The 26,372-nt window shown below is 37.5% G+C and overlaps 1 protein-coding gene across 4 annotated transcripts in view; it reads right to left on the bottom strand.

The window, feature by feature from the left end:
* The window catches only part of Nmdmc (NAD-dependent methylenetetrahydrofolate dehydrogenase), a 30,997-nt gene extending 4,960 nt beyond the window's left edge, over window positions 1-26,037 (bottom strand). The window contains exons 1-8 of one of the 4 annotated variants that reach the window (XM_083141524.1): window positions 25,210-26,037; window positions 24,804-24,845; window positions 18,921-19,111; window positions 16,676-16,785; window positions 14,228-14,393; window positions 8,484-8,576; window positions 6,597-6,704; window positions 4,487-4,612 (exon numbers count right to left, since the gene is read on the bottom strand). In XM_083141524.1, the coding sequence (XP_082997650.1) occupies window positions 4,487-4,612; window positions 6,597-6,704; window positions 8,484-8,576; window positions 14,228-14,393; window positions 16,676-16,785; window positions 18,921-19,111; window positions 24,804-24,845; window positions 25,210-25,313 (940 nt within the window). In that variant the 5' untranslated portion in view covers window positions 25,314-26,037. The remainder of the gene's footprint in view (window positions 1-4,486; window positions 4,613-6,596; window positions 6,705-8,483; window positions 8,577-14,227; window positions 14,394-16,675; window positions 16,786-18,920; window positions 19,112-24,803; window positions 24,846-25,209) is intronic. The other 3 variants (XM_083141525.1, XM_083141527.1, XM_083141526.1) reach the window with 3 other exon arrangements.
* Window positions 26,038-26,372: the final 335 nt, after the last annotated feature.

The raw sequence follows: 26,372 nt of genomic DNA, 5'->3' as shown, positions 1-26,372 counted from the left end.
TTTCTCGCCTGAGTCATGTTAGATGCAACAATGAGTCGGCACATGTGTCTCATCTTGAATCAAGCTTTAGATCTTTTGGAAGACCCTGACTTTGGTGTTAGTGGCAGTGATTCAGATGAAGAACATTGTGGTACAATAGGTATTGTGGAAATTCCGCCAGAAGATGTGAAAATTTTTTCAACTGAAACAAATGGGAATATGTGCAGCAGCAACTGTTCGCATCAATCAAATGAGTAAGTTGCCAGTAAAAAAACAGACAAAATAATGAAGAAAAAACCTCATTGTACACATGATTTTAGATTTGGCATTAGCAATGAGGTCCTCGCTATCACATGGAAAGGCAACAACATAGTGAAAGTGATGTCAATTCATCAGACACTGCATTCATTTCTGCAAATGAAAAGATTTTGTCAAAGCCAGGAAAGAAATATGTGGCCATTCCCCAACCAAAAGAATAGCAAGCATATGGGCAGAGTTGACATGCTTGATTGGTCTATTCAGAAATATCGCACAAACGTACGTTCAGTCAGAATTTATATGCTGAACAATTTTTTTATTAACTGAACCACACAGTGCCATTTCAATGATTTTCATAGTGCTTTGGCTGTAAGTCTGACACCATTTACAAGCTTATCTTCCATGCCTAGTTTGAGGGGAAAAGTGTTATTTTTCCTTTGATAACAAATCCAATTGACGTAGCTGTGGTCAGTAGACATGTACTGTATTTATTAGTTCAAGGCAAACTGCCACTTCTCACCTTCCATCGGATGATTACTTGAGCGTATCATCAGCCGACATTTTAAACTGACATCAAAATCCCAGGGAGACCATCTTATCATAAAGGAGCAAAATATGTTCTCCAGAATATTCAAAAAGATCTCTTTGGATACTTCATTCAAAGGACTCAAGAGGGAAAGAAAAGAAAATGTGGAGTTTGCAAGAAAAATGTTCCCAAAGAGTGCAAGAAATGCAATGTTGGTTGTTTCCAAAGTCAAAAACTTAGCATGTTGACTGTTTTAACATGTGAAACAAATAAACACTTCTGTAAATACAAGAACATTACTTACTGCGTGTTCATAATAATATAACTGTGTTATTTATCATTGTCAGTGGCGACGATTTGGTTCCAAAACTGGGGGGGACAAGGACAGTTTACTTTCCCTTGGTAGATAATGTTTATCATAGTGCAGGCATGAAAGTGACAAAAAGTGGTGGGGCAACTACTCCCCCATGCCCCCTAATTGCTGCAACTGAACGTTGTTATACATCTATGTTATATATTATTAGTTGTGTAAATGGAAATTGAAATGTGTTACTACGTAATTTACATCCCCAGATGGGGATCAGCCAATGGGATGCTTTTATGAACAAACTATGACATTTTCCGTTTTCTCATAATAACATTCACGCTCAGGTGACCAAATGCAAACTTTTTTAACAAAAAAATCTGAGAAAAAAATTGGGCAATAATGGGTTAATTTAATTGAGTTGGTGTTTTAAGTCCACTTTATGCACGGTAAAGCTAATCGGGACTGGACCTACAGTTTAAAGTGGGATCCAAATAGGGTGACCAGACACATACATTCGAAAAAGAGGACAGAGCATGGTGAAAAAGGAGGACAAAGCCCAAAAAAAGAGGACACCGCAAAAAAATCGCAACACATTTGCCATTATTACTCTTAACCCTAGCTAACCCAAGGTAGGTGGAAAAGGGGGGACTCTGAGACCCACCACCTCTTCATAAAGACATAAATATAACGTACATAGAGAGATACCTAGCGATCGAAATGGACCGGAGCTGACCGGAATGGTGTTCCGGTTTCATAAGTTTCTGGGACCTTCCTATTCCGTGTCGTCACTGTTGTAATCAGAGATAAAAAACAGACAGCAGCATGATAACGAAAGTAAAGGGTTCCGTTTTGTGCAATTTTCCATTTTGAACTCTAGGCTGTGTCAGACAGAAATGTTTTGGTCAGGTTGGGATCAGCACGGGAAAGGTTTTTTAAATCTCAGAGTTCGGGATGGGAAAATTTTGCAATTTCAGGATGGAAAATATTCAAAATTTCCCGACACTGCGGAAATCTCGATTTCTACATGTCATTTCCCATTGAGTGATTTTTTATTTTTTATTTTTAAATTCCAAAAAGTTTTAGACACAATGCAGAAAACACCAAGAATTTCTCACTTTTTAAAATGTCCATTTGGAATCCTGACTGTTAGGGATCGTTTAACTTATTTCCAAAACTGAACTAATATTTTATGAAGTTTAGGTTGGGACAAAAAATATAATTTTATTGCCGTGAACATTTCTGGCACTCTTTCAACAACAGGGGAAAGTGACTGACTACTTTACACCCTGCCCCATGTTAGTTTCTCACATCCTTAAAACTTTAGTATCCCGTATGCATGACTCATAACGGAAATGCAGAGACTGTATAACAGTATGCTCTCTTATGATACTGATGGCACATTTCAAAAGTGATGGTAGATCAGCTCTCAGATGCTCAGCGAGCATTGCTTCTATATTTAACGTGCTCCAAGCAATGTAAAACATCCAAGCTCTTGATGTGAAATAAGAAATGATGATCATTATGAATGGATACATTCTTTGTGCAGCACAGTATACTCTTTCCAAAAAAGGAGGACACTTTCTAAAAAATCCGCCCGGGCACCGGACAGACACCTAAAAAGGAGGACATGTCCGGATAAAAGAGGACGTCTGGTCACCCTAGATCTGAACCACTATGTGCCTCTTCCGGGTATCGAACGCGGAACTCCTTGATTACAAGACAACAACGCTACCACTGCACCATCGAGGAGTGAATGGGTTAAGTGAATATCTCATGTGAAATTATAAATACTTTAAAGCAAAACTATGGCAAATGGAAAACATATGTATTAAAATTTTATAATCTTTAAAGTTCTTCTTACGAGGGCCACTATTTATATTTTGAGCCTTGGCAACACTGATTGAAGTTAGGCGCGATTTGACGTTTGCACAGAATCGTCTGGCATTATTGACCATAACGTACTTCAAATGTTTTGTCAATAGCTTCATTTGTGCTGTTTATGTTGCCTTGGAGATTGCGCGACAACAATAAAATGGAATTAACTCGTGAACATTTTCATGCGATGATTTTTTTACGATTTTCGACGTGCATTATCAAGGCAAGAGTGCATCGATCAACTTACTTCCACATTTGGCGATGAAGCCCCATCCTTTGCCACTGTGAAACGCTGGTATAATGAATTTAATCGTGGCCGCCATTCGCTCACCAATGAGATTCGCGAAGGTTGTCCAAAATCAGTTGTTGTTCAAGAAAACATTGATGCTGTGCAAAACCTAATACTGCAAGATCGTCATGTGACATACTGTGAGATTGAGGCAACCATAGGCATTAGTTCCACCAGCATATATAAAATATTACATGATCATTTAGATGTGATAAAGGTATGTTCTCGTTGGATCCCACACAATTTGACAAAAAACTCAAAAAGACGCTCGCGTGAATTCGTGCAAACAAATGCTCAATAAATACAATCGTGGTGCTTTAAAAGACGTATATAAGATTGTAACAGGTGACGAATCATGGATATATGCATATGAGCCGGAACGTAAACAGCAGTCGACTGTATGGGTGTTTCAAGATGAACCCAATTCAACAAAAGTTGTTCGCGCTCGAAGCACATCGAAACAAATGGTCGCCTGTCTTTTCGGGAAAACTGGTCATGTGGCAACTGTGCCTTTAGAGGAACGAAGAACGGTCAACTCTGAATGGTACACAACAATTTGTTTGCCAGAGGTCTTCGGTCAAATACGGAAAACAAACAAACGCCGTAGGATCATTCTTCATCAAGACAATGCCAGCTGTCGCACATCTCGTCTAACAACCGACTTTATGAACAGTCAAAAAATCAAATTGATGGGTCATCCGCCGTACAGTCCTGATTTGGCACCCAATGACTTCTTCTTGTTCCCGAATGTCAAGAATAAATTGCGTGGACAACGACGAAAGACGCCGTTGATGCGTTCAAAAACCATATTATGGAGGTGTCTCAAGAAGATTGGTAAAACTGCTTTGACAAATGGTTTGAACGAATGCAAAAGTGTATTGACCATAAAGGAGAATACTTCGAAAAACAATAAAGCAGTTTTCAATGCCAAATTCCTGTTTTTTCATTGTTAGGCTCAAAATATAAATAGTGACCCTCGTAATGTCCATTTCAGGCATATATATAAAACATGAGCCATGGAATTTTTGGTGCCGCCAGAAGTTGGTTTGGTAGCTGAGTGGAAGAGCTAAATCCCAAGATTCAATTCCTGCTTTAGTCACAATTTCACATCATAATTTGGGAAGTTATAATGTATAAGCTACTTCGTACATGTCATGTACAGTAGCATTCCTTGTGGAATTCCTATGTTAGAATAACGAAGTTTTTTTTTTTTTTTTCAACGTTGCTAAGGAAAATAAGGAAAATATCTTACCTTCAAAGTCAACATCACCTACAAGGTAGGATTTTCCAGTTGCAGGATCTTTTATCCTGTTGATCCCTACATCAATAATACAGGCACCTTCTTTCACCATGTCTGCTGTAATAAGATTTGGCACACCTGGAAAACAAGTTTAAGGGTTTGATTTTATTTCGAGAAGGAATAAAATGGCATTGTTGCGGATAGCGAAATAAAATTTACTGATAACAATAACCAATCAACCTCATAGAAAATTGCAATTAGTTCATGCAAAACTTCAGCAGGTCATTCACCTTTTTAATGTATACAAACAGAAAAATAAACTGTTTTTGGACAGAGTATGTGAATTATGCAATTAAATTACAGATAAACCGATATGAAACTTTTGCTAATACTGATAAAATCATTAATTAGAGGCATGCATATATTTCACTTTTGACCTAAACACAAAATGTAAAATAACACACTGTAATGTTCATTTTTCATGTTTTTGAAGAGAGTCAGGTGCATTTTCCTACAATGTCTTGTCACAAATTGATGTGAAATGAAATGCAAAATAAACTCTTAAACATGAAACTTAGCTTATTTACTGATGCAACACTTTGTGAATTATCCTGTGAGCTATGTGGAAATTGATTAATTCTGCTGTAAATATTTGAGAAATGGCTGCCGTGATGTAGTCGCTATACCCAGGTTCGATTCCCGGGGTGAGTGATATAAGGTCAGAATTTTTCCAACCTTGTCCCTACATAAAATGGCTTTGGGGTTCATCCAGCCTCAAATCAATGGGTGCCTGTGGGGTAAAGGCTGCCAGAGCATGGTACTGATCACATCACCTCCAAAATGGCCGAGATCAAGAATGTGTGGAGCCCTACCCCCACATCTCCTAAATGTGCCTTCATGGCATGATGCTATAACCGCTTAGACCTTTACCTAGTAAATGCAGGATGATTATAAATTCTCTATACATTTTAGTGATATCATGGCAAAACACATTTCTTCTGGAGGTGATGTGAAGCAATGCTAACAGTAGAAGAAAGTACAGCTGTTGTTATGCTGGTGCGGACAGGCATCAGCCAGAAATTAAGAAAACCAGGCCCCACAAGGCTAGGTATCAAGAACCTGGTCAACAAATTAAAGCGAACCGGTAATGTTGTGGATGAAGAACATCCTGGTAGGCGAGCCATAAGACCACAAATTTTGCCAAGTGTACAGGATGCGATTAAACGTAGCCCCACCAAATCGACCAGGAGACTTAGTATCCATAATCCCATCAGCTACCAACTGTGGCTGATGGAACGGTGGATTGGGGAACACCAAGCTCCCTACTGTGTACCAACTGGATGGGGCACAGCCTCATTTTGCCATCATCGTTCGGGATCACCTAAACGATAACTCCGATAGATGGATTGGTCATGCCTTCCAATGGCCCCCCGCTCACCCGACCTGACCCCCTTATTAGGGGGTTATCAAGTCTAAGATGTACAAATCAAAGATCCACATCATTGCCGAGTTGAAAACTCATTCCGGCCGCAGTTGCTGAGATTACACCAGCCATGTTGGAGAAGCTGTTTCGAGCTGTGGTAGGGCGCTGGCATCTGTGCCTAGACTTGAGGGGTGGTCACGTTGGGATATACTGATTTTGTGTCCTACTGTGATTTCAGTACATATTGTATTTTGGGCAATAAGTCCTGTTCATACAGAAATGTAGTGACTTTATAATCACCCTGTATTTGAGAAGCAAAAATGGACTACTTTACACACAAATAACCTTAACTCTGATAACTACATAAATGTACTGTTAGAAGGGAAATGTTTATTTTGTGTAATAAGTTAGTTTTCAAAATCAAATTTCAGGGTTATATTCACCATTTTAACACTGAAATGACATTTGATGCTGCATATTTATACATCTTCGCAAAACCATGGCATATGATTTACCCATTTATAGTCAGAAAAAAAAAAATGTCATACTTTTGCATTATATTGCAAGCTATTTACAGATATATCCAATCAGTAAAATTATCGGTAATTTTTCAGATACAGCTGTGTATTATTTTCATTTTTGGGCACAATGAAACTTTAAGAAAGAAGAGATAATAAGATTGATGAAAACATAACTTACCAGCTGCTGAGACAATGATGTCAGCACATTTAGTAAAAATAGCCAACTGATCTTTAGGAGTGTATCTATGGCATATTGTTGTAGTGGCATCCATGGCATGTGTTTCACCTGAATCAAAAAGAGAAATACATAATTTCAGAGATCACTATCAATTTCATTTATGAGTTTACATTTGTGTATGGAAAAACGATCGACATTGGGCTTCAACCTTTGTGTGTCCTTTTGCACACAATTTATCATATCTAGGTACTAAAACTAAAATATGGTGACCAAATTTTGCTAAAAAAATATAAAAGCCAGTAATAAAAATAATAATATATTTAAAACTTATGTCCTTCATTGAGTTTTGCTATGACATGTATTGAATGTTTCTTAAACAAAATTTAACTCTGAGAAAGGCATTGTACATTCTTCGATAGCCTCATTATAACACCCAATCAATCATAAATGAAGAAAAGTCAAAATTATTTTTAACTGTAACGTTTGAGCTTTAGTCATAAAAATTTCATCAGGTAAAATTGCATTACAAAGGTGGAAAAGTTAATTCATTACTGTGACAGGGTGGCTATTTTAGGACCTTCATAAAATTCAAGTATAATTCCTGGTTTTCAAGGGTACAAGCAGATGCTTTATCTATTTCAGCCTTACGTATTACCTCCTCTCACCACTCACACAAATATAAAGGGTCTGTGCGATTCCAATTTATGCAAATATTCTAATTCAATTTTATTAAACGGTATATATATATTGAAAATATTTAATTTAATCTGCGGAGTTTACATTTGTCATTTCACATACTCAGACTCGAAATACATCTACAAACACAAGTCACAAATGTAAGGGGATATACTCATGAACGAACAATTGTTAATTGTTAGAGGCATCCAAATTTAGTTTTTGACGAAAACACGAAATATGAATTAACATGCTGTAATGTTCATTTCTCATGTTTCTGAAAGGTGTGAGGTGCATTTTTCTACCCTGTTTTGTCACGAAATAATGCGAAACGAACTGCAAAATGCAAAATATACTCTTAAACACGAAATTTACCATTTATATACAGACGCGACACTTTCTGGAAGTCTGAAGTATCCTGTGAGTTATGCAATTCACGGATAATTGATTAATTCTGCTGTAAATATTTGAGAAGCAAAATTGAACCACTTTACACAGGAATAAACTTAATACTCTGGTAACTACATAAATGTGCTATTAGAAGGGGTAAGTTTATTTTGTGTAATAAGTGCACTTTTCAAATCAAATTTTGGATTATATTCACAATTTTGAAACCAAAACGTCATTTTATATAGCACTTTTGATGTGATTATTCACCGCCATAACACCGAAATTTTATTTTATTTACCGCTTTTGAACCCGAAATCGACTCTGTTTTTGTACCGAAATTTTGCTTATTTATTTACCAAAAATATGTGCCTCTATTAATTGTACTTAATTGTATAAGAATTTCAAACTCGAATTTACCTATCAACTTCAAGATATCTTGCAATAATCTTCCGTCTGTCAGATTGTTCTGCAAAGGACACTAACAAAGCAAACAAACTGAGAGAATCCTGTTTTATTTTCCATGCAGTTTTATTTTATTTTCCTTCCTCAATAAAACTAAACTGCGAAAAACTTGACTCAGGTCATTGTATAAATAAATATGTATAAATTTGATGGGATTTGAAATAATAAAGCTTGCAATTTTCACATCTACAGAGAAAAATTCATGTACAATTCATGCATAATTCCCGGAGCCAATAATTCACGCATAATTCCTGGTAAGTAGCCACCCTGTGAAATAAAACTGAAATATTTCAGTTCTAAGAGAGATTGATATTAACATGTTTATAATTTACATACAGTTTTTATTGATGTAAGACGTACCAATTCCATCAGCATGCAAAAGCATAGCAATCGGCATGCCAACATTTTTTGATCTTCCGCACACCACAGCATTCTTTCCAAATGTTTCTATGCCTGTGAATGAAACAAATACAGGTAATTAAAAACACTGTACTGTTCACTGTATGCACAGAAAGATAGTTATGCAAAAATAATAGATGTGGGAGACCATGAGTTCGATTTCCAGGGTAAAAAATCTCAGACGGAACTTATCTGACAATGTCCCTGTAAGAGCAGCTCTGGGGCTCACCAAGCCTCTGAATCAATGGTTAGAGAGAGGAGGAAGTGGCTGGAGCATGGTGTATATCACATCACCTCCATCCAGTATGACCATACCTTCACATGTCCCTATGTGACTTCACTGACATGGTGCAATGCTCAAAATATATTTCATATATTTTTTTTCTTAAATATATACATATCTCTAACTACATTCTCCCTGAGATTTCCCCGAGTCTTCCAGAATCAGCACATTTTTTCAGAGTGCTGAATACCCAGTACATTACTATTCTAAATATATTTTACAATAGCCTACGGTGCATCTGTTTAATAAGCAATATTACCGACTGATATATAGGGTGTCCCAACAAAAGCGACAGATTTAATATGATTAATATAATACTTTTTTAAAAAAGAATGACAAGTATTTTTAATTCATTACAATGGGTAAATGTTCCGATTTATATGTCAAGTTTGATTTGCGCAACATCTTGTGTGGTTGGGATGGTAACACTGTTCTTACAAGTGGCTTTATCAGTGATTGTTCCAGCTTAGTTGACATGGTGCATTACACAAAGGAACAACAAGTTTTGATTACAAAAATGGCGAGTGTTATGCAGAGACTGTTAGGAAACTTAGTGCAATCCTCGGATGTGAAAGTGCACCTAGTTGAGAGTACAGTTCACAAGTTGATCAAGAAATTTGAGGAAACAGGTTCAACAGCAGACATTAAAACACCATGCTCTCGATCTAGCCGGTCTGTTCATTTGAATTTGAATTAAAATTTTTTGGATGCGTCAGAACTGAGGTTATTTTGTACCCGTCACACTATATGGGGTCCAGCCGCTTATAACAACAAAAATAAAAGCGTGTCTGAAAACTAAAATTTCCTTACCTTGGTTAATAGCTGAGGCTAAAAAGGGTGGCCAGCACAAATAAGGACAATACACAGGACGACACAGAATTATACTGGCCACGAGGCCAGTCGTCAGAGCCTCGTTAGTCTGCAGTCCAGGGTGTGCTATGTGGAAGTGAGGTTGACTATTGGGTGCACTATGTGGAAGGAGCACCCCTTACACCCCTCGGTCTGTTCAGAACATCACTATTGTGTGTGACAGTGATATTGCGAGTCAAAAAAAAATCTTTCATTCTTAAATCGGAACATTTACCTGTTGTAATGAATAAAACATTAAACATTTACAATTATGTAAATATACAGTATTTTCTTAAGCATATTAAATCCGTCGCTTTTATTGGGACACCCTTTATTTATAAACTATCTATAATTTAGTGCAGTATTCTGCCATCTTGTTATTTATTTTATGAAAAAAAACATGAAATTAATGTCATGGTTTTGCAAAGTAAATGTCTAAATACGCAGCTCCTTCTCAAAGGCAAAACCCATCATGATCACCTGGTTATATATACTAATTAAGGAGGTGAATGAACCATCGAACATTCAAGCAGCACTTGCAATTTTACATCAGATCCATATGCCTATTAGTAAATTTCGTGTAGTACTTTATCAGTATCAGCCAATAAGGAAACAAATTAAAGAATAAAATGATATCTTTATGCACTTAATTAAGGAGTAAGGTGTTTTTGGGGAATTTTCACACTCTTTCACAGCACACAAAATCAATTCCAAACACCCTGTTCAAAGTCAATGGTAATTGACCTACAGAAGTGATAGAACATTTTGTCTTTAGCTTTCATAATAGAATGAGGCAGGCGGTTACGAAAACCATGTGGCTGTTTAGCAGCCTGTAAGATAGGGAAGTCAGCTAAAATTTTCAAGATTCTCTAGAACCTTCAAATCTCCCAAGTAATTCAAGTATCATACTGTCCAGCATTTCAGTGACAAGTGGAAAAGTGAAAGACTGGCCCAGCCAGGAACAGCTACGTACTATAAGGACTGTACAACTGAAAAAAATCAGTGTACGGAAGCATCAGTGATGGTCTGTGCACTGACCAGTTCCAAAATATTCATGCCTCGTATGCTGCAAAGTGACCTAGGACTGAAAGCTTTCAGTGAACAACAGCCGACAATGTTGTGGTTATGCTTTGGCTATCAGTCTTTACAAGGGAACCAGAGAAAAAGGAGTCCCGGTTGTGGTATCCACTGCAAACAATTTATCTGTGTTACAGAAGTGTGCAGCTTCGTCATTTTGTTGTTTCTGCCTAACAAGACAATGGGGAGGAAGAAGTTGATAATGGAAGAGAAGACTCGTGCCTTGACTTTGCTTAAACAAGGTATGTCTGCGATTCATGTTGCAGCTGATTTGCAAGTTTCAAGACAGGCTATTTACGACCTTAAAAAAGCAGCTGCATGTCTACCACTTGGCGTGGTAACACCTAAACAGAAAGTAGACTCTTGGGGTATCAGAAAAATGTCGCCATGAACCGACAAGATTTTGAAATGTCAAGTTATATCCTATCCATCGATTAAGGCCACACAGTTGAAGAAGAAGCATCCAGATCTGCTAAATGAATCCATCCGCACCATACAACATCGACTACAGAAAGACCTTCACTTACAAGCTCGTCGTGCTGCCAAGAAACCGCTTGTAACCTCAACTATGAAGTCGAAAAGGCTAAATTTCTGCAGAAAATATCGACACTGGACATCAGAAGACTGGTGAAATGTAATGTTTTCTGACGAAAGTACGTTTACACTTGTTACATCAGTATCAAAAATTGTGAGAAGACCGAAAAATGTGCCGTTTGTATGATCCGAGGTACACTGTGAAAACTGTTAAACATCCGGCTAGTGTGATGGTATGGTAGAGGGGGACAATATTTTCTCCCCAAGAATGTAATCATGACAGGGGAACACATGTTGACATTCTGGACAATTCATGAATGTCGGTACTTTATGCATGATGATGCGCCAGCTCACAGAAAGAAATCGGTTACAAAGTGGTTGAATGACAATAACATACCAGTTCTTGACTAGCCTGGTAACTCACCTGACTTAAACCCAATTGGGAATGCATGGAATCAATTAAAGAAAGAGGTTCAAGAAAAACAACCATCTCCCATCGCAGAGTTACAAGAGCTGCTGAAGAAGGTGTGGGTGACAATTTTGAAAATTTGGCAGATTCAATGTCCAAAAGATTACAAGAAGTTGTACTTGCTCGTGAAAATACGACAAAATATTGATACTAAAAAATTGTGAAATTTTGAAAGCTATAAAACATAGATTTCCATTGTGGCCACTATATTATTACCATTTTCCTTAATTTTGTTACTATTATTATTTTCCTTGTTATTATTATCTTCTGAATATGTCGAGAACTTTATAATTTTCGCTAACAGTTCTATGTAGCACCCGGGTTCGAGTCCTGGTCGAGCCTGCATTTTTCACTAACAGTTCTACGTAGATTAAACATGTTCCAATATTTTCAAGGAAGATGTATATTATTATTAATGCTGTAATGCTAGGTTCTTCATTCTTGAAATGTTTCTAAAAACAGTGAACACAAATAAAACAATAGGACAATTTAATCAACATTCATTATAAAGCGGCCATCCACCGAAACCTAAAAAAACCTACTGGCTAAGTGACTTGAACAGCCGATCAAAAAGTCAGACTGAGTTTATGAGGACAAACCCCTAACCAACTCCTCCAGCTCTCACCCTTCTATAATGTCTTCTGGGTTTGCTAGGTACGTTCTTAAGTTTCGTCCTACCACTTGTTGGAACTTTACACTTTGATAGGCCTATTGTATTTATCTCCATAAATCATAGTTTGTGTCCATCAAAATATTTATATATTTTGTATATGATTATTTTTGGAACATAAGCAGCTGCTCTCAAAACCTCCCACAAGCCAAAAGCTGAGTCAGGAAGACTGCCACGATTTGATTGCAGATGACTGACAGTGCTGCAAACTGTGAAGAACTTCCTTCAAGTCATCTGCACCAATAGCAATTTTGACATACGAAGCAGGAGCAAAAATGTTTTAGTAAAATGTATTGATAGAAAGTTATTTAATTATTTGTAATTATAAGTCAAAAATAAGAAAATGCACAAATTACATATCTGTTACATCACTAAAACTTCGACGTACTCGTGATGATACTTTCTTGTGCATAAGGCTGCTATACTGCCATGCTTTGTTGTCACATCATGCAGATTTCGACTTTCAAATTTACAAGGGTAGGCTTTTTTTTCACTCACAGGTGAACATATGTCATATTTGACTATAATACCATGTCAAAAAAAGGGCCGATAATTTTTTTACATGGGGTTGGCAACACTGATGAAGTTGAGCATGCCCTAGTTTTCTGTGCTTGCAACAGAGATAGAATCGTCAGAGTGGGGTTGGTACGTGTGGGTAGCAGTAAGGTGAAATGGCTGCCGTACTACAAAATCCAGCCAAATGTGAAGTGAGATCTGTCATACGATTTCTGAACGCTAAAGGACAAAATGCAGCTGACATCCATCGGGAATTGTGTGCCATTATGGACCGATAGTGATGAGTGAAGGGAAGGTCAGGCAATGGTGCAGAGAGTTTTGGGAAGGGAGTTCAATGTCCATGACGATGAGCGTAGCGGAAGGCCTAGTGTTCAGACAGACGATCTGGTGGAACGCGTTAACGAGAAAGTGCGTTCCAATCGCCGGTTCACAATATCTGAACTCGCCAAAGAGTTTCCAGAAGTGTCTGCAAAAACAGTGCATCGAATTGTGACTGACAACCTTGGGTATCACAAACTGTGTGCGAGGTGGGTACCAAAAATGCTGACAGACGCTCACAAAGAGCAAAGAAGGACAGCTGCGCGTGATTTTTTGGCCCGCTGGGGGAGGATGGGGATGACCTCTTTTCGCACATAGTGACGGGAGATGAAACGTGGATATCGTACGCCACTGGGGAGTTGAAGCAGCAGTCAATGCAATGGTGACACTCTGGTTTACCTAAAGCAAAGAAATTCAAACAAACACCATCAGTTCACAAAATCATGGCAACCGTGTTTTGGGGCCAAAATGGTGTGATTTTTGTGGAATTCTTGGAACCAGGACGAACAATTACAGCAGAGCTGTATTGCGAAACACTGAATAATATGCGACGTGCCATCCAAAATCGGCAGAGAGGAATGCTACGCTCTGGAATTTTTCTGATCCATGACAACAACCGCCCACACACAGCTGCACGTACTGTTGAGACAATTCAAAGATTTCCATGGGAACTATTCAATCATCCCCCTTACAGCTCCGACCCTGCCCCCAGCGATTTCTTTTCATTTCTTCTCCTGAAAAAGTGGCTTGCATCGAAGCATTTCAATGACAGTGATGTGCTCAAGACATCAGTTCTGGACTGGCTGCACTCTCAGGCGGCAAACTTTTACGCAGAGGGTATACGGAAGCTTGAGCCACGCTATCAGAAATGTCTGAAGGTTAATGGTGACTACGTCGAAAAATAGCCAAGGTATGTACTTGTTTATCAATCACAATAAATTTCTTCTCCTATCATTTTCTTGTCTTTTAAAAAACAGAACTATATTCACCTGATCTCCTTATTAACTCCTGAACACCTAGAGGAGTGCATGGTATTAGAGTTTTCATGTCCAAGCAGAACCTCCCTACGTTAACTATATGGAAACCATCCACGTCTTTATGTGGAGCTATGGCATTGCAGATGGCTCTCTCTGTTATGTGCTGGGGAAGAGGAAGCTGCAAAAGTGGAGAAAAATAATGAAGACTTTAGTTTCCTACAATATTATGCTAATATCAATATCTTGCACAGACATATTTTAGCATAGAGTTCTAATACTAATATTTTGTTGTGTTGGAGCTAGAAGAACTCCATGATGAACAGCTCTTTAAGGACTAAGTCCTGCCAAAGTGGCTTTTTTCCATTGGATGACAAGTGGTCAGCACATCGAGTCCCATTGCCACTGTTTTCTGGCTTTTGAGACAGGAGACCGCTACATTTTCATTTCAAACAGTGCCCCAATCACGATGCTGGGTCAACACCAAAATTCTCGGGACTCCCACTGGAAATCGAACCTGTGACCACTTGCACCAAAGGTGAGAGTGCTAACCATTTGTTGGAGCCAGAAGAGTTACGTGTATAATGTAGGAAAACGTAAAACCCAAGAGGGTAACACCAATGCTGTAGTTTGAAAACAATGGCGTAAAAAATATTTCCTTCAAAAATTATTTGAAATTAAAGAGAGATATCAAAGTTCTATTTGCCACCCTCCCCTTTCTTATAATTTAATACTTTTAAGATATTTCTTTATTATTTTGAAAAATATCTCTTTCAATACTTTATGCAAATCATGTGCCACACAAAAAATTTGAATTCTTTTACAAAATTAAAACTTAATTATGTACAATATATAATATAGTTCCAAAGCAATCCTTCTGCCAGCATATGTGGTAGAGTTGCTAGCATAGTGTGCTAAAACACCGGGGGGTTCTGGGTTCGAATCCCAGCCTGGGCATATGAGTTTTCTTTCATCAATTCATCACATCATCACTCATCCTCATGATTGACCAGAAGTGGCAGAAAATCGGAGTAAAATAAACCAAATAAACAATGAATAAATTAATCAAGAAATGCTTCTCTGAATACACTCAAAACCAAAGGAACATACATGGAGAAAAATAAACATGCTATTAAAATTTTAATTAAAGTTTGGGTCGCACTACATGCTAGCACCATAATATAATACAAATAAGAAATAGGTAATAATATTTGGTGAAATATAGGATTACAATTTACAATGTTACAAGGTGAGAACCTTTCTTAATGTAAAACTTTTATTAGAAAGTGTTCCAAAATTTCCTGATAGGTGTGATGATGGTGCAAAAGTATTCTACACAACCAGACCAAGTGCTGCTTGTGAAAGAAAAGTGAGAATGATGGTATACATAATACCTGTGTCAGATTCATCTTTTATTGGATTGTCTTACTTGGGTCTAAACTCCGTACCAGCTAACTGTAGACCAGGCAAACGATAACAAGTGTCTCTGTGCAAGTAGTGACGTGAGACGGCTCCACCAATGAACAGTGAGAGAAACGGGATTGTGTAAAGGACGACGGGAATTACCCGATTTCCTCCTTCTCTCTCTAAGCGTTGCAAACTTTTGAAAAGGATAATACCGAATGCACATAGCAAATGGACGTATTTTTGTCACCAGGTCCGTACGATTGGTTTAAGAATTTCTTAGGATAATATTAGGGATAAAACTGCAACAACAAATTTTGACAAGCCGTGCATTTAGCGTACAAACTAACATCAGGAGCATACGTCCATACATGCCATGAAATTTCCATACATGTACAGTCAGGACCGTACGGTTAGCAACGCTGCACTTTCACCACTCGAGTTTCCTCCTCCTCCTCTGCCGAAATGCACGGCCCTGCTCTACAGCTAGCTGGGACAGGGTATAGGTTACTGCATTCCTTGAGTCCTGCTGAAGCGTGTACACTTTCCTCAACAAGGTTGTAAACAAATGTCATGATTGAGATAAAAGCAAACATACAGTGCAGAGAAATATGAATTCTTACTAGCATGCAATTTTCATTGGATATTATCTATTGTCTACATTTTGGTTGGTTGATTAGTATACAGGATCAATCACAGCATAAGTTCAATCCCCACTATGGGCAAAAATAAATTTGTTCACCTGTACATGAAAGAAAAGGCACTCACTCGAAACATAGTGATATATACAGTAGGTAACGAATGGATAATGCGTGTTCACTTCAGATTTGCATACTAAAAGTACAGAATCTTGTCACTAACATTCAGACAAATACAGTGATGTTTTCTTACTTGTGAATATATAAAAAAGGCTGAAACTTTAAACCCCCCCCCCCCCACATACACACACAATAAACAAGAGAAACACTAAGAAAACTGTTAACGTCACATTGATTATAATCCAATAATGCAATAATGGATGTAATATCGTAGAAAACCACATATTAATGATATCTGTACCTGTACTAATATTCCATCTACGTTAGGATCTTCATTCAAGGCATGTACAGTGTCCAGCAACTGATGTTCTGTAACAGCAGCAGGCAGCCTCACAGTTCTGCTATCTATGCCTAAAACAATGGACAAAGCCAATTTACAATCACATGAAAGCTATAATGTTAACAAAACTAACAATAAAAGAACTGTAATAATTCCACAATGCAATAACTTTGAAGTTAAATCTACAAGGAATGTCTGCTTCAAAAGATAACATAAGTTTATCAATTTGATGTTTTGACTGTACCGATAGTGCTGATATAAAATTCAAGGCGTGGTGCATGGCACAGGGGAGCACTTTACCTTTTACTTTACTTCAAAACACACCATGGTAGTTCTGCACAATTTAAAACTTTTCTGAAGCCCACAGTTACTTGTGGGTGAGCACTGCACTCACTTCCATTTTCGAATGCTTGTATCCCCTTCAATAAAATACCGCAATCCGAAATATGAGTCGTCAGTAAGGTTTTCTGAGTCATCTTTTTTTTAGATGTGTTGGAAGTGAGAGAAGAAGGTAGCACAGTGCTCACCCGCAAGCAACTGTATTTTTGCATGGCAATGAGTTACAGTAGATTTTATTTTATTCTTAAATAAATTAAGTGAAGCATTCATAAACAAAATATACATATATTGCATAAACTTCCTGATCTGAGTCAAATTTAGCAACCAAAATCATTACAAATAAGAAAATACTTGGGGAAAGCATGGCACGCTCATCTGTGAGTAACAGCGTGACATATCAGACTGCGAGTAGTGCCAGGTTAAATGCTATCTCTCAAAGTCTGGAAGTACTTCAAGTTAAGTTACTTTCATAGTCAATTGTCTTAAGTGTTTGACTTGCATCCAGAAGTTTTGGATTAAACTTCAAGTTCAGGCATGAGCAAACTTTTAGATTTGCTCTTTCATCATTTCATTCACTGTTCACAATTAACATAAATAGAAAGAAAAGTTACATTAAATAATAAAAAAAATATAGTGCAATCATTTCCAGAAATTATCTGGTTGATAACTTGATCTTCACAATTAGAGTTAAATTATATGTAGAAACATATGAGGTGTTGCGGATACAAAGGTCGAACTCAACAAATGTACATTGTGAGGGAAATGCGTTTCAAGTTGTCAGGCACAGTGCGAATTCCACAAAAACTTGGTAACAGTAGACTGGAATCTTTCATGCGTGATTTCCAAAGTTTTTTGTGCAGTTTGCACTATGCTTGACAACTTGAAACATATTTTCCTCACAATGCACGTTTGTTGAGTTAGCCCTTCGTATCTGCAACGCCTCATATAAGAATAACTTCAAAAGACTATTTTATTGATGGAAAATTATAGTTCAGCTAACTGGTTCATTATGGGTTCAAGTCTAATCACCGGTATTTCTCTGGAACTTAGGTGGATGATATTCAATCTGACCTCAAACGTTTCAGCCTATGAATTGGTGTTCTTTGAGTGTGTCCATTCATCAACTTCATCTAATCATCACTCAACCTCAATGTCAGTGAAGAGTGGCAGAAAAGCAATGCAAAATAACAAAAATACAAATACATCGCAGAAGTCTAAATAACATGGAAGTTATGAAGAATAAGAAACTATTTATTATTATTGTGAAAATAATGTTCAACAAAAGTTAAATTACATTACAGTTATTTTAATATTTTGATTATGTCACATATGTTAAACTTTTCCGGCAAAACTGTAGTATATTCATGTATTAAAGTTCCAATGAAATTCTTATAAGTCGATCTCCACGACAGAGTGGTTAGCACAGCATGGTATGATGCCAGGGATAGTGGATTCGAATCCTGGGCATGGATGTTCTTTGTGAACGCCCAGCATCAATTTCATATCATCACTTATCGTTGCAATTAGCCAAAAGTTGTACAGAAGCTACACTAAATAACAACAATTAAAATAATAAAAAACTTATATGTTAACATTCATTAAAACTCTGAACAAGTTCATTGTTACAGTTTTCAATTATATGTACTGGCAGTTATTGCTAAACTCCTCTTCACTTTATAGATTTGAACAGTTGAAAAATGTGGCTCTTTAGCTGAACTTGAGTGTACAAGAATATCAACTTCAGTATCAGCTCAGCCCTACATCTGATATTCATGTTCACGAACATGAACATATTATAATTAATAACATAAATTAGTATGAAACTTTTCCTTGCCATGTTAATTCCTTAAAAAATAACACCACTAACCTACAACATCAGCTGCCTTCATTTTATTTCTAACGTAAGTGGCGCTTGCAGGATCCTCACCAACAAGAACCGCTGTGAGCTGAGGTCTTCTATTGCCAGCCGCAACCCATTCATTGATCTCAACATTCATTTCTTGCTGAATGTCCTTTGCTATCTTCTTTCCATCTATTATCTTTGCTTTCAATCTACAGCAAAAGCAAAAAGGAAAAATTGTTCTAAAAATTGTGTGAAAATAAGTTCAATGTTGTAGCAATAGTATTCTTGCCTAGCACAAAAATAAACTGCTGAAACTTATTTATTCATTAAGAAAAAAATATTTTTTTTTATTCAAAGCTGTACAGAGGTTGTTTCTGATCTATGGTGACGATTTCAAACTGCACCTACTTTAAGAGAAACCATGTCGCCACCATCGAGAGTGCTCTGTTTGGTGTCCCTGCATCTTGGCAATTGCCCGACAGCCAAGTTTCCACAGTAGGAGACTGGCACGAAGTGTAATCATGCCCAGCCTCAACCACTCCTCCTGACAGGCTTTCTATAGCCCTTCAATGGTGCGGGGTCTCCTGTGAGACAAGGCTCGTTTCAGTAGGCTGAAGGCGCAAAAGTCCATCGGTGAGGCATCAGGTGACTTCACTGGAATGTCTGTGAAACGAATGGCACGAATTCCAGTTTCATCTGCCATTTTTTGGAGGAAGGGGCAGGTTGAGCGAGATGTGTGACTTGACTCCTTGTTTTGAGCTTATGAACATGCCCTTTGTGTCGCTTTTCCAAACCCAAATCGCGGTCAATGACGGTGTGCACTGTCTTCAGTGATGTTTGTTGCCGGATCGCGATACTTCTCTGTGTGGTTGGATTCTCCCTGATGACCAGCGCCCGGACGTCCCGAATTGTAGCTGGTGTGCGGCTAGTGGCAGGCCGGTGGTTGGCCTGTTTCTGCCCCATAGGAATCATCCCACGCCTCGCCTTACCTGCCCCTTCCAACACCCGTGATATGCCATTTTTGGACACAGTGAATCCACATTCCTTGCACAGTTTTATAATGGCACTATCACTGTAGTTTACGTCGGAAAGTGCAGATATGTAACCCTCCCAATATGTACTGATTTTCGGCGGCATTCTTCCCGATACGCACTGACCACACCTGTCACGCACAGTCAATGGTCCAACGTGCCCACACGACTGGCAGCTTCGGTCTCTTCCCGCTTGGTGGTGCTGCAAGAGGTGTGCAATTTCGTCACCATAGATCGGAAACAACCTCTGTATAATAGATCTCTTAAAAATAATAAAATGTACAATGTATTATGAAACCCATTTGGAATCTTCATTAGGCAAGGGAAAAGGATGAAATGTGCATGAATTAAAATAAGGTAAAGTTATGGAAAGATAACATGGCTGATCACAATCTCCTATCAACAATTGTTATTCACTTGGACTTGAAAATTTGGAAATATTTAAAAGATACGTTTGAGTTTCTTAACTGGACCGAGAGTTTAAAATGGGATATGTAGCACTATATGCCTCCATTAGGTATCAAACCCTGAATCCTTGATTGCAAGCTGATGACGTGTCAATAGGGCTGTTTAGAAGAAATAGAAAAACCTCCAGAAAATATTTTTAACGTAGAAACTGACTATAGAGCAGCAAACTTCCATCAGAGCTGCCTGCAGGTTGTTTACTATGCCACTGGGGAGGCCCTTTAAAATACACATGCCTAGACAACAGGTCTTGTACATTTTTATGATATTAATGATACATGATGTAAGATTTTACCTTTTTTATGATTTTAATCCATGATCTCAATGTAGTAGGTGCTATATGATAGTATAATGATATAATATAATAATAATAACCTGTTATTCAACAGCCCTGGAAGGGCCTTGGCCTATGTCCTCCCACAACCCTACCTAGAGTTGAGGAGATCTTCAACCAGTAATTGGGTGACTTGGGCTTAGCATTTCAAACCCCCAGCCCTTATAGGAGATATCCGTGACCAGGTTACGCTACTCACTCGTAGCTCCCCAATTTCCTAACGATGGTGGGTTGCCATCGGCCCTATACACAGGCCGAGATCCCAGGGACTGAAACCAGGCAGACTCAAACCAATGCCGTCCCACACAAAGCACAGTGCCTTAGACCGCATGGTCACAGAGGAGGATGATAGTATAATGATACCACCTTGGAATCAAGGCATCCTGGATTCACATTGCTTTCAATCACATTTTAAACTTTAGGCTGAGTTCTGATTAACCTATCTGAGCGTAAAGTGACCTTAAAATAAACTTTGATGAAGGAATTAATCCATTAAATGCCACAAACATTTAGATGTAATACATTCCATTATGTTACCTGACAAATGTCAATACTTTTAACATAAGCTACTGTAAAATTTTGGTGGTCGTAATAAGAAATTATTTGCCTAAAGAAGTACTTCAATTAAACATTATTCATGTCATGTAATATTTAGCTTGCCTTTTACGACCATTGTCCTCAATGCCATTACCCAATCAGTTAAAGCACTCATGGCGAGCCATGCTTGTAAACTCACCTGATTTTTCTTGTAGTTAAAGTATAAGGAGACAAAAAAGTGATGCAAAATAACTTTATATAAAAAACACTAAGAAGATAGCACTATAACACAGCATTATAACGATAATTTTTTGTCTACCTCTCATGGATATTATGCAAGTGAATTAGAAAATTTGAAGTGGGGTGCCGTGTAGGGCAAGGATATTCATAATGCCATCTTGTTCATACAACAGTACATTGGCTAACCAACATAAAGAAGTTCCTTCTTCCAATGACTACATTGCAGTCCACCTACATATTTTCCATAAAAAGTGAACAAAGAATAAGCATTTTAACATGTGAATATGTTATTTGTATTGTAATTTTATCAAAAAGTATATGTTTTTAGAGCTAAGCTGTTAATTAGACTGGAAATTATGCAAAACTTGAAGTCAATTAATATTGTTCCCGCCTCAATGGTGGAGTGGTCATCGCAATGTGCTCCGACATCATGGGTCATGGGTTCAAGTCTTAGCCTGGGCATGGGTGTTCTTTGTTGAGTGTTCCTTCCTCAATTTCATCATCTCATCACTCATCCTCATTTTTGTGATTTGAAAAATGTGGCAGAAAAGCAAAGTAAAATAAATTAATCAATCATTTATTTTGCAACAGCATTGAGGGAAAAATTACTTTTAGGTTACTATTCATTTTAATATTTTGAGTAATACTCGAATATTTTAAACCAAGTTGGTGCAGATAATGGAGTGGAATACTTACACAATATAATTAATCAACTTTTGTTACAAATCTCAAGCAACAGTATCTGTGGGAATCAGTACGAATATCAGTATCAGTTTGAAGTTATAGTTTTGGGTATCAGTTCGTTATATCGGAGACACTTTAAAATCGGATATTTTGTGTTTCGTATGGTTCGTACTTACCAATTGTGTATTGCGGAACATATTTGAAGGTGCCATTAAGGTTTTCACACAATTAGAAACATTTTTTACACTAAAATAAGCCATTTCTTGAAGTGTTACGGAACGCACGTCATGGTGCGAGCCCCACAAACCATTCACGGATAGCCCCAAAAACCATTTGGGATCGTATAACCATCCACGAATAGCCCCACGGACCATTCACAGAAGGTTAGGTTAGGTTAACATAGTTAAAAAAATGGCGCGGTTACTTTTTCACTTAAATTGAAGCAACGGGAATTGATTTCCGGCTGAAATAGATTGAAAGATGAAAGAAAATACCTCGAAGAACTTCGACACTGATACAGAAACTGATTTCCTTAAGTAGTTTCTCCTGTAAATTTGAAGAAAAGTGTCTCCGATATAACGAACTGTTACCTAGTTTTGCACGAACATGGTGTTCAGTAATGTTTGATTCATTGTTGCTGATCTCATTCATAGATGAATAATTTATAATAATATCAAAATATATATGTAGGCTACATAATTCCCACACAAAGTATTTATTCTAAGTAACTTTAAATGGTACTTTAGTATTATACGGACTACCTGGTTAGCTTAGGAGTATTAGCCCCAGTTTCAGGATCGACCTAAACTAACCAGGTAGTCTGTATAATACTAAAGTACCCTTTAAACTTTCCCCATGCACAATTTTGAACAGAACTCACAAATAACAAATTACTATTTGGACTAACACATAGTTCAACATGTATACTGTCATGCGAAACATGTACAAATGTTGAATGATTTTCCTCTTGAAAGTATTATATGTAATAGTAATATTTCCACAAAATATTAAAAGTTTAGTATCCCCGAAACGTCTGAAATTCCTTTATTTTCTTGTTTTTCACATTAGTACTTACGTATTCTGCATTCCTAAGGATTCTTGAAGGTGCCATTTCGTTTTTTTCACGCAAATAATCAAAATTTTCGACATATCGAGTAATTCTTGATTGTTTGTTTTCGCTTGCGTTATACACAATATGACGAAGAAAACTTGACCAGTGTTGTTGATGATCAGTGGTTATGCAGTGTTGCAACCTTTTTAATTGAAAAACACCTACTTTCGTGTTACTGATTTTGTATTTTTTACAGGTTTGAAAACCCCATGAACCATGCACAGCAAGGTTAGGTTAGGTTCGGTTAGGCAAACATAGTTAAAATTGTCATCTTCAAAATTGTCATGTTCTTGGAAAACAACGGTGTGGTTGGAAACACTGGCCGGGGGTTACATCATCGAACGCACGCAACATTTGATTCACGTAGTGGAAGGACATAGAGGCAACAGCTTTCGTGCAGTGAAGAGACATTAATCTTCAAAAATACAAGATTTAAATGTTAAACACATGTTTACAGTAATCATGCATTGGTCTAATTCCCACATGTGTTACATCAAGCAAAAGAACTTTATTATATTTTTCGCAATGTGAAAAACCATTTTTTATGTTTTTGACATCACACACTTGCCCGAAATTTGCTGTTGTAATAGAACAGAACAACAAATACATGAACACACCAGGAATATGTTTTACACAGCCATGAATATTTCACCACATGTTCTATTTCTTGATGAATAAAAGATGTTATTCAAAGTGTTGTATGTGGAAATTACCACAACAAAGTCCCTTACTAATGTCAAGCATGCTTAGTTTAGATATCACCATCAACGAACATTAAATTCATCAAATGTCTGGCAATAATAGACTATCTCGGCAGGACGACAGGAAATATTGGTAGTAGTTTACTATCCTTCGGACACATTTATTTATTTTTACAGAAGAAACTACTTACCGTAATAAGTTCCTGTAGCATTGTCGAACATCGGGAAGGTGTTTTGTGTGATGTGGGAGTGTTTCATAGCTGAAATTCATGTTGTTCGTTGAAAATTAATTCTCCAACGGAGAATAGCTAGCCTCACGATCCATTGGCACGTGGATAGGTTAGTTCTGTTAGGTTAGGAAACATAGTTAAAATTTGGTGTCGTGTTAGTATCAGTATCTAGAAATTGGAAATAATTGCGAACCATTGGCGCTAGCCCCACGAACCATTGGCACGTGGTTAGGTTAGTTCTGTTAGGTTAGGAAACATAGTTCATATTTCATGAAAACAATGTTGATACACCTTCAGGAATGTTCCGCGAAGCAGATACCTAAGTACGAATGTCAAAAATTGACGAAACGAAAAAATTAGAGGTTCACTTTGTTGCCAATCATAACAAATGAGGCAAATAATCATGAGTTTTGCAGAAATCATTCATACATGGAAGTATTCTCAGTATCAAATCCAATTTCCCACAGACATGCAACTATAGTTTCTCATTTACAGATTTTTTCAGAAGATAATGTGACGACACAAGCGAGCAGTAACAATATCCCCATTTTGCAAAATGCATCCAATTACTTACTCACGATTCCTTGGTAAAGGTTGTGGAAATGCAGATAGACAGCTGAAATAACGATCATAATTATTACTTCTAAAGAATGATTATTTTTTATGTAGATGTAATGAAAAATTTAGTACCATTAGAACATACTACTTCACAGTATTGTTTTGCTAAGTTTTAATCATATATCTAAATATGAGGTCTTTAGTGAAAAGTTGTTTTCATGTACAAGGGAGATATTTCAGCACAGGTAAATCTGCGCTCTTGACATTGTACGAAAATGCATCTGCATAACAAACTCACGAAACACAAAGTTTGCTAAAAAATACAGAAATTACATGGAAAATAAGATTTTTTAAAATTGAAGCCATTAAACATACATTATAGGACCCTGACAACTGTCAGATTCATATGTGTGCATACTTACCGGGAAAATGTTGTGTGAAAATGTTGCTGTCTTTCCGTTTTACCGGCAGCTGCTGCAAACAAGTTACGAAATGAATGCAACGTGCAACGAACTGAAGTGCTCATTGTTGATTTACTTCTTGCACCGGACTTCTGAATAATTTCTCCAAATGAGTACCACGACGTTTAAATACACTTCCCTATCATTTTATTATGGTTCGAAGTTCGTTGATGTGTTTCCAATTATGTTACTTCCTCTTATTAGACGAAATTAATATCAGTCAGTTTTCTGGCACGTATCACATTCATGGCTATTAAGATAATATAACTGGACACTTTTCACAGTCAAGGTCAAGTCGTTCTGTGCCGAAGAATAGATTAGATTTAAGATTCATGCAGCAATTTAACACCATTCTTCGTTCGCTGCTCTTGTTTCCTCTGGGGGGTTCATCCTTACATGCAGAAGATTATGATTATTGCCTAATATCTCGATTCGGCATGAAGGAAACTCATCAAAGCACTATTCATATTCCGCATTCTATGAAAGATTAACGAAAAGAGTTAATAATACTAAATAAAACAGGACATACAACCGGCATTCCATACACTTCCATGTGTTTACATTTGATCAGCTGTTCGATGGCCAGTAGGGTTGCCACCTTTCCCGTGTCTCTTTCGTAATCTGTGGTCTCTTTTGTGTCTTCTACCAAGCTTCGAGTTCGTAGGGTCCGTTGACGTTCCGAAAGTAAAAGTGATTCGCCTGTACCTTGTCGTTTCCGTAAGTTGTTGTCTAGACAGTGAAAGTTGCGGAGAAAGCAGCAAATACCAGATCAGTTCATAATTCAAGCTTGTGCCGTGCGGAAGAGGAAATTCTCCAGTTTATTTTACATGTCCCGTATCTGGACTCTAGTCATAGCTCTAGTTCACCCTATACGCTCTGGTTCACCGTTCAGATGTGAAACAGGGTGAACGCTCCCCTATACAACCCCTCCCTTCCAGTGAAGACTTCAGATAAAAATGAGTGAAGCGTGAGAGGAAAGGAAGCACATTTAATGTACCCATTCTAAAATTATATATTTTGGCTAAAAGGCCTGAAGGCGCTCGCAGAGGGGGTGGGAAGCTCTTGCACTTGCCCCCGAGATATCTGGAAAACAATGTAATTCGAATGGTACAATTGTGGCGATA

This window comes from Lepisma saccharinum, chromosome 20 (genome assembly GCF_977018435.1).
Source record: "Lepisma saccharinum chromosome 20, izLepSacc3.1, whole genome shotgun sequence".
Lineage (NCBI taxonomy): Eukaryota > Metazoa > Arthropoda > Insecta > Zygentoma > Lepismatidae > Lepisma > Lepisma saccharinum.
The sequence above is the reverse complement of the archived record's forward strand: the minus strand, read 5'-3'. Positions and strand labels throughout refer to the sequence as shown.